This window comes from Lissotriton helveticus, chromosome 3_2 (assembly GCF_964261635.1).
Source record: "Lissotriton helveticus chromosome 3_2, aLisHel1.1, whole genome shotgun sequence".
Lineage (NCBI taxonomy): Eukaryota > Metazoa > Chordata > Amphibia > Caudata > Salamandridae > Lissotriton > Lissotriton helveticus.
The window spans coordinates 490,715,135-490,728,725 of NC_136062.1; the positions used below are offsets into that span (position 1 = coordinate 490,715,135).

General features: G+C 50.1%; 1 protein-coding gene across 1 annotated transcript in view; it reads left to right on the plus strand.

Annotated features, from left to right (window-relative positions):
- MYBPC3 (myosin binding protein C3) overlaps positions 1-13,591 on the plus strand; it is a 365,826-nt gene that overhangs the window by 235,239 nt on the left and 116,996 nt on the right. Inside the window, exons 18-19 of the mRNA XM_078684451.1 lie at positions 2,170-2,329; positions 5,079-5,183. Of these exons, the coding sequence (XP_078540577.1) occupies positions 2,170-2,329; positions 5,079-5,183 (265 nt within the window). The remainder of the gene's footprint in view (positions 1-2,169; positions 2,330-5,078; positions 5,184-13,591) is intronic.

Here is a 13,591-nt window from a genome sequence, read left to right on the forward strand (position 1 = left end):
TGTTGCCCCTGGAGTGTGGGGTTGCTCGGGCACCCCTGCTTCTTTATTCTGTTTGCGTAGGTCGATTTCAGCTAATTTCCGCTCATGTTCATATGCCAGTTTCTTTTCTTCGAGCTCCCTTTGTCTCTGTTTCTCCTCTCTTTCTTCTCGGAGACGCAGGTGCTCTAAGTTGATTTTCTGTTCGGCCAACTTCAGTTCAACGTCCATTTTGAGCCGGGCCATTTCCAGCTCGTGTAGTCGGGTTCTTTCTCGTTCCTGGATCTCGTCTGGCGAGAGACCCGTTCTTCGTTCTTCAGGGGCCATGGGGGTTTGTGCTGCGATGTCTTGATCGGGGGTTCCGGCAGCCCCGGTTTCTGCCCAGGATTCTAGGGCCTGCTTAAAGTCATCTTTGGTATTTAGTCCGGTGGTAGCGATACCTAATTCGATACAGAACTGTTTAAGTTCACGATGGCTGTACTCGTCCAATTTCTCCATCTGGAATTTCTCCGTTGATCCGCTGTCTTTAGTTGACATCGTGATTCGCCGTGGGGTGAGCTACTCTCTGTACGGTTTATGCGGTGATTCGGATCCCGTCGCTGGCCACCAATGTTAGACGGACCGGGAGGGTCGGCCGAGGATAAGGGGAGAGGTCTCCGGGGAGAGCCGTCTCCAGTGAATCGTACAGACAAGTAACTTCCCCCCCACAGACGGACACCACACAATGATAAAGTTCAACGATACTTTATAGGCAATTCTTCAAGTACGGTAGAAGGGTACAAGGAGGTCTGGACTCAGGGGTCCCCTCTATTCTGGTCTCTGTTTGGGAAAGGGGTAGCGGGACAGTCTTGTTACCAAAAAGATGGAAATAGCTCTCAATCCTCGAGCTCGGTGGTGTAGATGAACGGGCCGCGGCGGAGCCAGCAGGTCCCGAGATGGATGAAGGAAGACGACGGTCCGCGGCAGAGCCAGCAGGTCCCGATGAAGGTGGTGGTTACAAACGGTCCGCGGCCACGCCAGCAGGTCCCGACGATGATGAAGGATAGGGTGGTTCCCAAAGCCGCGGCAGCGCCAGCAGGCAAGACGAGGGTGCACAAGACAGAGCTACGGCAGCGCCAGTAGTCCGTCAAGGATGAGTTCTTCTTTGCGTCTCTCGACTCCAAGATACAACTACCGTCCTGCTCTGGAGCTGCCCCAGTTATAGGGCTGGTGTGCTTTGATGTCCGGACCCTCGCACTTGGAGGTCGGGAGGTCCGGGATGGGGGAGCTCAGACACCCAGCAGGGGGGTGGAGCCAGCGCCCGGGGAGGCGATGGGCGAGCGGTACTTGGCGGGGGAGAGCCATCGACACCTCTTGCTCCCATTGACTTGACCAAGTAGCCCGCTCACCTCCTGGGTGGATGTTGGTGCCGGAATGTCTGGGGCCTGGCCAGGCCCAGGGTTGAGGTCGATCGGGGGCCAGGCGGCCTCGTGGTGGAGTGTCCAAGATGGCGCCCAGGATGGGCGCGCAGGCCGGTAGTGGGTCGGCCTACGCGGTCAACAGGTTCGAGTGTAGGGGTCCCTGCGGGGACGGTGGACGTGCAATGGTGATGTGGGGTACTTGCGTGGCTGGCTCGGGCCTGGTTGGGCCGGGGGAGAGCGGCCCTTCATGTGGCCTGTCCAACATATACCCAAAGATTTCACTTTATTAGGAGGGTGCCTGGGGTATGGATAAAAACGTACGTTTATGGATTTTATTGAATCGAGATATACAACTGTACCCTTTGTGTCTGTGCCAACATGTTTCGGCCCTCTCCAAGAGCATGATAGGGTCTGGGGCCTTTGTCAGGGCTGTGCATTGTCTATCCCTGCTTATTCTTGTGCACGCACACCATGCACACTCGTGAGGCCTAATGCGCTCACCTGCTTGGTCTTTGCTCCAGAGGATTCTCAGGGTCATGCGGTAGCAGTCGTAGCAAGGTAATCCCGTGGTGCCCGGCTCTTTGATGAATGTGTGACAACAAGACGGCACCACATGTTTTCATTCATACCCATGAGAGGTACATTGTGCTGATATGCCCTGTGCATCTCTTACACTAAGAGGACATTGTGCTATGTTCTCTGCATCTCTTAACAAGGGGTACATTGTGCACCCCACACCAAGGGACACATTGCGTCCTCCACACTGACTTACTTTTGTTGTGAATGTATCTAGTTGATTACAGAATCAGAAGGAAGAATTCGTGTAGAGACTTTCAAAGACCACTGCATCTTCACCATTGAGGGGACAGAGAAGCAGGACGAAGGCGTCTACAGTGTGGTGGTGAAGAACGCGGCAGGGGAAGATAAAGCGGACATCACAGTCAAGGTCATCGGTGAGTCAAGGGCAGTCACAGGGCAGCAAACCTAGGACCGTGTGCTCTGAAGGCTGTCGTGCACATCACCATCATGCCAGGTGATGTACCCTAGGCAGAGACAGTGGGCGAGAGAGTTAAGGCTGGAAGCAGACGGCTGAGAGTCTCATTTGGAGGTGACCTGGACTGTGGAAGTGTCTTGCCTGGACACAAGCTGGGATAGTAGCATGATTGTGAAAGGACTGAGCTGAGGGAGTGTGTCCTGGTTGGAGATGGACTGAGGGAGAGTGTCTTGGTTGGAGATGGACTGAGGGAGAGTGTCTTGGTTGGAGATGGACTGAGGGAGAGTGTCTTGGTTGGAGATGGACTAAGGGAGAGTGTCTTGGTTGGAGATGGACTAAGGGAGAGTGTCTTGGTTGGAGATGGACTGAGGGAGAGTGTCTTGGTTGGAGATGGATTGAGGGAGAGTGTCTTGGTTGGAGATGGACTCAGGGAGAGTGTCTTGGTTGGAGATGGACTGAGGGAGAGTGTCTTGGTTGGAGATGGACTGAGGGAGAGTGTCTTGGTTGGAGATGGACTGAGGGAGAGTGTCTTGGTTGGAGATGGATTGAGGGAGAGTGTCTTGGTTGGAGATGGACTCAGGGAGAGTGTCTTGGTTGGAGATGGACTCAGGGAGAGTGTCTTGGTTGGAGATGGATTGAGGGAGAGTGTCTTGGTTGGAGATGGACTGAGGGAGAGTGTCTTGGTTGGAGATGGACTGAGGGAGAGTGTCTTGGTTGGAGATGGACTAAGGGAGAGTGTCTTGGTTGGAGATGGACTAAGGGAGAGTGTCTTGGTTGGAGATGGACTGAGGGAGAGTGTCTTGGTTGGAGATGGACTGAGGGAGAGTGTCTTGGTTGGAGATGGACTGAGGGAGAGTGTCTTGGTTGGAGATGGATTGAGGGAGAGTGTCTTGGTTGGAGATGGACTGAGGGAGAGTGTTTTGGTTGGAGATGGACTCAGGGAGAGTGTTTTGGTTGGAGATGGACTCAGGGAGAGTGTCTCGGTTGGAGATGGCCTGAGGGAGAGTGTCTTGGTTGGAGATGGACTGAGGGAGAGTGTCTCGGTTGGAGATGGCCTGAGGGAGAGTGTCTTGGTTGGAGATGGACTGAGGGAGAGTGTCTTGGTTGGAGATGGACTGAGGGAGAGTGTCTCGGTTGGAGATGGACTGAGGGAGAGTGTCTTGGAGGCAGACTGAAAGAGTAATGTTGTTTGGGATGAACTGAGGGAGAGTCTTATTTGGAGATGGCCTGAGGGAGAGCCTTAGTTGTACTAGGACTGTGAAAGTGTCTTGATTGGAGATGCCCGGGAGAGTGACTTGGTTGCATATAGGCTGGGGGAGTGTGTTGGTTGGACATGATCTTGGAGAGGTGGTACTTTGTGAATGGTCTGAGGGGAGTATCTTGGCTGGAGAGGGGCTGAAAGAGTGACATTGCCAGAGACGGCCTAATGGAGAGTCCTTATTGCAGGTGGGGACATGGATTCTTGGTTTGACATGAGCGGATGTGGATTCTTGGTTGGAGATGGGTTAACATGGGTTCTTAGATGGAGATGGGTTAATGTGGGTTCGTGTTTGGAGATGGTGGCGTGGATTTTTGTTAGGAGGTGTGACATTGATTCCTGGTTAGAGATGGGTTGACGTGGACTCTTGGTTGAAGATGGATTGACGTGGATTCTTGGTTGGAGATTGGTTGACGTGGATTCTTTTTTGGTGATGGGTTGTCATGAATTTTTGGTTGGAGATTGGGTAAAGTGGCTTCCTGGTTGGAGAAGGGGACATGTGTTACTAGTTGGAGATGGGTTGAGGTGGATTATTAGATGGCGATGGTAACATGGTTCTTGGTTTGAGATGGGTTGATTTAGATTCTTGGGTGAAGAGGAGCAAAGGAATAGTCATTGTGAAGATGGCCTGAGGGAACGGTTCAGGTTAGAGTCAGACTGAAGATGAGTCTTGATTTTAATTCTAATTAGGCAAATTCTTGGTTAGAGATGGCTAGAGAAAAAATCTTGGCTGAAGCCGTGTTAAAAATTAAGTAAGTGAGAGTAACAGTTGAAGATGTATGGAGTCAGAGTCTTGGTTGGAGGTGGACTAGTAGAGTTGTGTGGTGGAGTTGGACTGAGGAAGTCCCTTGGTTAGAGATGAGTTAAGTAATAATATTGGTTTGCGGTGAAGTAATGGTGATCATTTAATGAAGGTGGGAAAAGGAAGAGTCTTGGTACGGGATGGTTTGTGGGAGACTTTGTGTTGGAGATGGGTTGAGGGGAGGAGCACAAATGTAGTCATGGCAGAGACAGTTTTAGCATCTACTCTTACTTGGGGTGGGGCAAGGGTGAGTTTTTCTTGTAGTTGGATTAATGTAGAGTTGCTTTTAGAGATAGTCAAAGGCAGAGTTTTGGTTGGAGATGATTTGAAACAGACCCATGGTTGGAGGTCTGTCGAGGAAGAGCTTTATTGGAGATAGGTAGAAAGGCAGCCTTGATTCAAGATAGTCTGGGGGAGAGTGTTGTGTGAAGATGGACTGAGTTAGAGTTTTACTTGTACTTTGAATAAGGAACAGTCTTACAAGAAGGCGTACTGAGGAAGAGTGCTGAGTGGAAATATTCTGAGAGTATTTGGGTGTCAGAATGACAGAGGTAGAGTCATATTTGGTATTAGTGTGTGGGACTGTCTTGAATTGAACTGGTTATGAAACGACTGAAGTATTTTACCTGCTTTGTCTCTTGATTCCAGATGTACCAGACCCCCCACAGGCACCTAAGATCTCAAATGTACTGGAGGATTCATGCACCGTGCAGTGGGAACCACCAAAGTACGATGGAGGCCAAGGAATATTAGGTAAGATTCAGTGCCATCCTCCCTTCAGCCATTCACACAAAGGGTACTGCACACAAAGCTTTCCTGCTATACCCTAACCAGCCTAAATGTATACACCACGCCTCCCATACCCTAACCAGCCTAACTGTATCTACCACTCCTCCCATACCCTAGCTAGCCTAACTGTATCTACCACTCCTCCCATACCCTAGCTAGCCTAACTATATCTACCACTCCTCCCATACCCTTGCTAGCCTAACTGTATCTACCACTCCTCCCATACCCTAGCTAGCCTAACTGTATCTACCACTCCTCCCATACCCTTGCTAGCCTAACTGTATCCACCACTCCTCCCATACCCTAGCTAGCCTAACTGTATCTACCACTCCTCCCATACCCTAACCAGCCTAACTGTATCTACCACTCCTCCCATACCCTAGCTAGCCTAACTGTATCCACCACTCCTCCCATACCCTAGCTAGCCTAACTGTATCCACTACTCCTCCCATACCCTAGCTAGCCTAACTGTATCTACCACTCCTCCCATACCCTAACCAGCCTAACTGTATCTACCACTCCTCCCATACCCTAGCTAGCCAAACTGTATCTACCACTCCTCCCATACCCTAGCTAGCCTAACTGTATCTACCACTCCTCCCATACCCTAGCTAGCCTAACTGTATCTACCACTCCTCCCATACCCTAGCTAGCCTAACTGTATCTACCACTCCTCCCATACCCTAGCTAGCCTAACTGTATCTACCACTCCTCCCATACCCTAGCTAGCCTAACTGTATCTACCACTCCTCCCATACCCTAGCTAGCCTAACTGTATCTACCACTCCTCCCATACCCTAGCTAGCCTAACTGTATCTACCACTCCTCCCATACCCTAGCTAGCCTAACTGTATCTACCACTCCTCCCATACCCTAGCTAGCCTAACTGTATCTACCACTCCTCCCATACCCTAGCTAGCCTAACTGTATCCACCACTCCTCCCATACCCTAGCTAGCCTAACTGTATCCACCACTCCTCCCATACCCTAGCTAGCCTAACTGTATCTACCACTCCTCCCATACCCTAGCTAGCCTAACTGTATCTACCACTCCTCCCATACCCTAGCTAGCCTAACTGTATCTACCACTCCTTCCATACCCTAGCTAGCCTAACTGTATCTACCACTCCTCCCATACCCTAGCTAGCCTAACTGTATCTACCACTCCTCCCATACCCTAGCTAGCCTATCTGTATCTACCACTCCTCCCATACCCTAGCTAGCCTAACTGTATCCACCACTCCTCCCATACCCTAGCTAGCCTAACTGTATCCACCACTCCTCCCATACCCTAGCTAGCCTAACTGTATCCACCACTCCTCCCATACCCTAGCTAGCCTAACTGTATCTACCACTCCTCCCATACCCTAGCTAGCCTAACTGTATCTACCACTCCTTCCATACCCTAGCTAGCCTAACTGTATCTACCACTCCTTCCATACCCTAGCTAGCCTAACTGTATCCACCACTCCTCCCAGCTAGCCTAACTGTATCTACCACTCCTCCCATACCCTAGCTAGCCTAACTGTATCTACCACTCCTCCCATACCCTAGCTAGCCTAACTGTATCTACCACTCCTCCCATACCCTAGCTAGCCTAACTGTATCCACTACTCCTCCCATACCCTAACCAGCCTAAATGTATCTACCACTCCTCCCATACCCTAGCTAGCCTAACTGTATCTACCACTCCTCCCATACCCTAGCTAGCCTAACTGTATCTACCACTCCTCCCATACCCTAGCTAGCCTAACTGTATCTACCACTCCTCCCATACCCTAGCTAGCCTAACTGTATCTACCACTCCTCCCATACCCTAGCTAGCCTAACTGTATGTACCACTCCTCCCATACCCTAGCTAGCCTAACTGTATCCACTACTCCTCCCATACCCTAACCAGCCTAAATGTATCTACCACTCCTCCCATACCCTAGCTAGCCTAACTGTATCCACTACTCCTCCCATACCCTAACCAGCCTAAATGTATCTACCACTCCTCCCATACCCTAGCTAGCCTAACTGTATCCACTACTCCTCCCATACCCTAGCTAGCCTAACTGTATCCACTACTCCTCCCATACCCTAGCTAGCCTAACTGTATCTACCACTCCTCCCATACCCTAACCAGCCTAAATGTATCTACCACTCCTCCCATACCCTAGCTAGCCTAACTGTATCTACCACTCCTTCCATATCCTAGCTAGCCTAACTGTATCTACCACTCCTCCCATACCCTAGCTAGCTTAACTGTATCTACCACTCCTCCCATACCCTAGCTAGCTTAACTGTATCCACTACTCCTCCCATACCCTAGCTAGCCTAACTGTATCTACCACTCCTCCCATACCCTAGCTAGCCTAACTGTATCCACTACTCCTCCCATACCCTAGCTAGCATAACTGTATCTACCACTCCTCCCATACCCTAACCAGCCTAAATGTATCTACCACTCCTCCCATACCCTAGCCAGCATAACTGTATCTACCACTCCTTCCATACCCTAGCTAGCCTAACTGTATCTACCACTCCTCCCATACCCTAGCTAGCCTAACTGTATCTACCACTCCTCCCATACCCTAGCTAGCCTAACTGTATCTACCACTCCTCCCATACCCTAGCTAGCCTAACTGTATCTACCACTCCTCCCATACCCTAGCTAGCCTAACTGTATCCACTACTCCTCCCATACCCTAGCTAGCCTAACTGTATCTACCACTTCTCCCATACCCTAGCTAGCCTAACTGTATCTACCACTCCTCCCATACCCTAGCTAGCCTAACTGTATCTACCACTCCTCCCATACCCTAGCTAGCCTAACTGTATCTACCACTCCTCCCATACCCTAGCTAGCCTAACTGTATCTACCACTCCTCCCATACCCTAGCTAGCCTAACTGTATCCACTACTCCTCCCATACCCTAGCTAGCCTAACTGTATCTACCACTCCTCCCATACCCTAGCTAGCCTAACTGTATCCACTACTCCTCCCATACCCTAGCTAGCCTAACTGTATCTACCACTCCTCCCATACCCTAGCTAGCCTAACTGTATCTACCACTCCTCCCATACCCTAGCTAGCCTAACTGTATCTACTACTCCTCCCATACCCTAGCTAGCCTAAATGTATCCACCACTCCTCCCATACCCTAGCTAGCCTAACTGTATCTACCACTCCTCCCATACCCTAGCTAGCCTAACTGTATCTACCACTCCTCCCATACCCTAGCTAGCCTAACTGTATCTACCACTCCTTCCATACCCTAGCTAGCCTAACTGTATCTACCACTCCTCCCATACCCTAGCTAGCCTAACTGTATCTACCACTCCTTCCATACCCTAGCTAGCCTAACTGTATCTACCACTCCTCCCATACCCTAGCTAGCCTAACTGTATCTACCACTCCTCCCATACCCTAACCAGCCTAAATGTATCTACCACTCCTTCCATACCCTAGCTAGCCTAACTGCATCTACCACTCCTCCCATACCCTAGCTAGCCTAACTGTATCTACCACTCCTCCCATACCCTAGCTAGCCTAACTGTATCTACCACTCCTCCCATACCCTAGCTAGCCTAACTGTATCTACTACTCCTCCCATACCCTAGCTAGCCTAAATGTATCCACCACTCCTCCCATACCCTAGCTAGCCTAACTGTATCTACCACTCCTCCCATACCCTAGCTAGCCTAACTGTATCTACCACTCCTCCCATACCCTAGCTAGCCTAACTGTATCTACCACTCCTTCCATACCCTAGCTAGCCTAACTGTATCTACCACTCCTCCCATACCCTAGCTAGCCTAACTGTATCTACCACTCCTTCCATTCCCTAGTTAGCCTAACTGTATCTACCACTCCTCCCATACCCTAGCTAGCCTAACTGTATCTACCACTCCTCCCATACCCTAGCTAGCCTAACTGTATCTACCACTCCTCCCATACCCTAGCTAGCCTAACTGTATCCACTACTCCTCCCATACCCTAGCTAGCCTAACTGTATCTACCACTCCTCCCATACCCTAGCTAGCCTAACTGTATCAACCATGCCTCCCATACCCTAGCTAGCCTAACTGTATCCACTACTCCTCCCATACCCTAGCTAGCCTAACTGTATCTACCACTCCTTCCATACCCTAGCTAGCCTAACTGTATCTACCACTCCTCCCATACCCTAGCTAGCCTAACTGTATCTACCACTCCTCCCATACCCTAGCTAGCCTAACTGTATCCACCACTCCTCCCATACCCTAGCTAGCCTAACTGTATCCACTACTCCTCCCATACCCTAGCTAGCCTAACTGTATCCACTACTCCTCCCATACCCTAGCTAGCCTAACTGTAACTACCACTCCTTCCATACCCTAGCTAGCCTAACTGTATCTACCACTCCTCCCATACCCTAGCTAGCCTAACTGTATCTACCACTCCTCCCATACCCTAGCTAGCCTAACTGTATCCACCACTCCTCCCATACCCTAGCTAGCCTAACTGTATCCACTACTCCTCCCATACCCTAGCCAGCCTAACTGTATCTACCACTCCTCCTATACCCTAGCTAGCCTAACTGTATCCACGACTCCTCCCATACCCTAGCTAGCCTAAATGTATCTACCACTCCTCCCATACCCTAGCTAGCCTAACTGTATCTACCACTCCTCCTATACCCTAGCTAGCCTAACTGTATCCACGACTCCTCCCATACCCTAGCTAGCCTAACTGTATCTACCACTCCTCCCATACCCTAGCTAGCCTAACTGTATCTACCACTTCTCCCATACCCTAGCTAGCCTAACTGTATCCACTACTCCTCCCATACCCTAGCTAGCCTAACTGTATCTACCACTCCTCCCATACCCTAGCTAGCCTAACTGTATCCACTACTCCTCCCATACCCTAGCTAGCCTAACTGTATCTACCACTCCTCCCAAACCCTAGCTAGCCTAACTGTATCTACCACTCCTCCCATACCCTAGCTAGCCTAACTGTATCTACCACTCCTCCCATACCCTAGCTAGCCTAACTGTATCTACCACTCCTCCCATACCCTAGCTAGCCTAACTGTATCCACTACTCCTCCCATACCCTAGCTAGCCTAACTGTATCTACCACTCCTTCCATACCCTAGCTAGCCTAACTGTATCTACCACTCCTCCCATACCCTAGCTAGCCTAACTGTATCTACCACTCCTCCCATACCCTAGCTAGCCTAACTGTATCCACCACTCCTCCCATACCCTAGCTAGCCTAACTGTATCCACCACTCCTCCCATACCCTAGCTAGCCTAACTATATCCACTACTCCTCCCATACCCTAGCTAGCCTAACTGTATCTACCACTCCTTCCATACCCTAGCTAGCCTAACTGTATCTACCACTCCTCCCATACCCTAGCTAGCCTAACTGTATCTACCACTCCTCCCATACCCTAGCTAGCTTAACTGTATCTACCACTCCTCCCATACCCTAACCAGCCTAACTGTATCTACCACTCCTCCCATACCCTAGCTAGCCTAAATGTATCTACCACTCCTCCCATACCCTAGCTAGCCTAAATGTATCTACCACTCCTCCCATACGCTAGCTAGCCTAAATGTATCTACCACTCCTCCCATACCCTAACCAGCCTAAATGTATCTACCATTCCTCCCATACCCTAGCTAGCCTAACTGTATCTACCACTCCTCCCATACCCTAGCTAGCCTAACTGTATCTACCACTCCTCCCATACCCTAGCTAGCCTAACTGTATCCACTACTCCTCCCATACCCTAGCTAGCCTAACTGTATCCACTACTCCTCCCATACCCTAGCTAGCCTAACTGTATCCACTACTCCTCCCATACCCTAGCTAGCCTAACTGTATCTACCACTCCTCCCATACCCTAACCAGCCTAAATGTATCTACCACTCCTCCCATACCCTAGCTAGCCTAACTGTATCTACCACTCCTTCCATACCCTAGCTAGCCTAACTGTATCTACCACTCCTCCCATACCCTAGCTAGCTTAACTGTATCTACCACTCCTCCCATACCCTAGCTAGCTTAACTGTATCCACTACTCCTCCCATACCCTAGCTAGCCTAACTGTATCTACCACTCCTCCCATACCCTAGCTAGCCTAACTGTATCTACCACTCCTCCCATACCCTAGCTAGCCTAACTGTATCTACCACTCCTCCCATACCCTAGCTAGCCTAACTGTATCCACTACTCCTCCCATACCCTAGCTAGCCTAACTGTATCTACCACTCCTCCCAAACCCTAGCTAGCCTAACTGTATCCACTACTCCTCCCATACCCTAGCTAGCCTAACTGTATCTACCACTCCTCCCATACCCTAGCTAGCCTAACTGTATCTACCACTCCTCCCATACCCTAGCTAGCCTAACTGTATCTACCACTCCTCCCATACCCTAGCTAGCCTAACTGTATCTACCACTCCTTCCATACCCTAGCTAGCCTAACTGTATCTACCACTCCTCCCATACCCTAGCTAGCCTAACTGTATCTACCACTCCTCCCATACCCTAGCTAGCCTAACTGTATCCACCACTCCTCCCATACCCTAGCTAGCCTAACTGTATCCACTACTCCTCCCATACCCTAGCTAGCCTAACTATATCCACTACTCCTCCCATACCCTAGCTAGCCTAACTGTATCTACCACTCCTTCCATACCCTAGCTAGCCTAACTGTATCTACCACTCCTCCCATACCCTAGCTAGCCTAACTGTATCTACCACTCCTCCCATACCCTAGCTAGCTTAACTGTATCTACCACTCCTCCCATACCCTAACCAGCCTAACTGTATCTACCACTCCTCCCATACCCTAGCTAGCCTAAATGTATCTACCACTCCTCCCATACCCTAGCTAGCCTAAATGTATCTACCACTCCTCCCATACCCTAGCTAGCCTAAATGTATCTACCACTCCTCCCATACCCTAACCAGCCTAAATGTATCTACCATTCCTCCCATACCCTAGCTAGCCTAACTGTATCTACCACTCCTCCCTTACCCTAGCTAGCCTAACTGTATCTACCACTCCTCCCATACCCTAGCTAGCCTAACTGTATCCACTACTCCTCCCATACCCTAGCTAGCCTAACTGTATCCACTACTCCTCCCATACCCTAGCTAGCCTAACTGTATCCACTACTCCTCCCATACCCTAGCTAGCCTAACTGTATCTACCACTCCTCCCATACCCTAACCAGCCTAAATGTATCTACCACTCCTCCCATACCCTAGCTAGCCTAACTGTATCTACCACTCCTTCCATACCCTAGCTAGCCTAACTGTATCTACCACTCCTCCCATACCCTAGCTAGCTTAACTGTATCTACCACTCCTCCCATACCCTAGCTAGCTTAACTGTATCCACTACTCCTCCCATACCCTAGCTAGCCTAACTGTATCTACCACTCCTCCCATACCCTAGCTAGCCTAACTGTATCCACTACTCCTCCCATACCCTAACTAGCCTAACTGTATCTACCACTCCTCCCATACCCTAACCAGCCTAAATGTATCTACCACTCCTCCCATACCCTAGCCAGCATAACTGTATCTACCACTCCTTCCATACCCTAGCTAGCCTAACTGTATCTACCACTCCTCCCATACCCTAGCTAGCCTAACTGTATCTACCACTCCTCCCATACCCTAGCTAGCCTAACTGTATCTACCACTCCTCCCATACCCTAGCTAGCCTAACTGTATCTACCACTCCTCCCATACCCTAGCTAGCCTAACTGTATCCACCACTCCTCCCATACCCTAGCTAGCCTAACTGTATCTACCACTCCTCCCATACCCTAGCTAGCCTAACTGTATCTACCACTCCTCCCATACCCTAGCTAGCCTAACTGTATCTACCACTCCTCCCATACCCTAGCTAGCCTAACTGTATCTACCACTCCTCCCATACCCTAGCTAGCCTAACTGTATCTACCACTCCTCCCATACCCTAGCTAGCCTAACTGTATCCACTACTCCTCCCATACCCTAGCTAGCCTAACTGTATCTACCACTCCTCCCATACCCTAGCTGGCCTAACTGTATCCACTACTCCTCCCATACCCTAGCTAGCCTAACTGTATCTACCACTCCTCCCATACCCTAGCTAGCCTAACTGTATCTACCACTCCTCCCATACCCTAGCTAGCCTAACTGTATCTACTACTCCTCCCATACCCTAGCTAGCCTAAATGTATCCACCACTCCTCCCATACCCTAGCTAGCCTAACTGTATCTACCACTCCTCCCATACCCTAGCTAGCCTAACTCTATCTACCACTCCTCCCATACCCTAGCTAGCCTAACTGTATCTACCACTCCTTCCATACCCTAGCTAGCCTAACTGTATC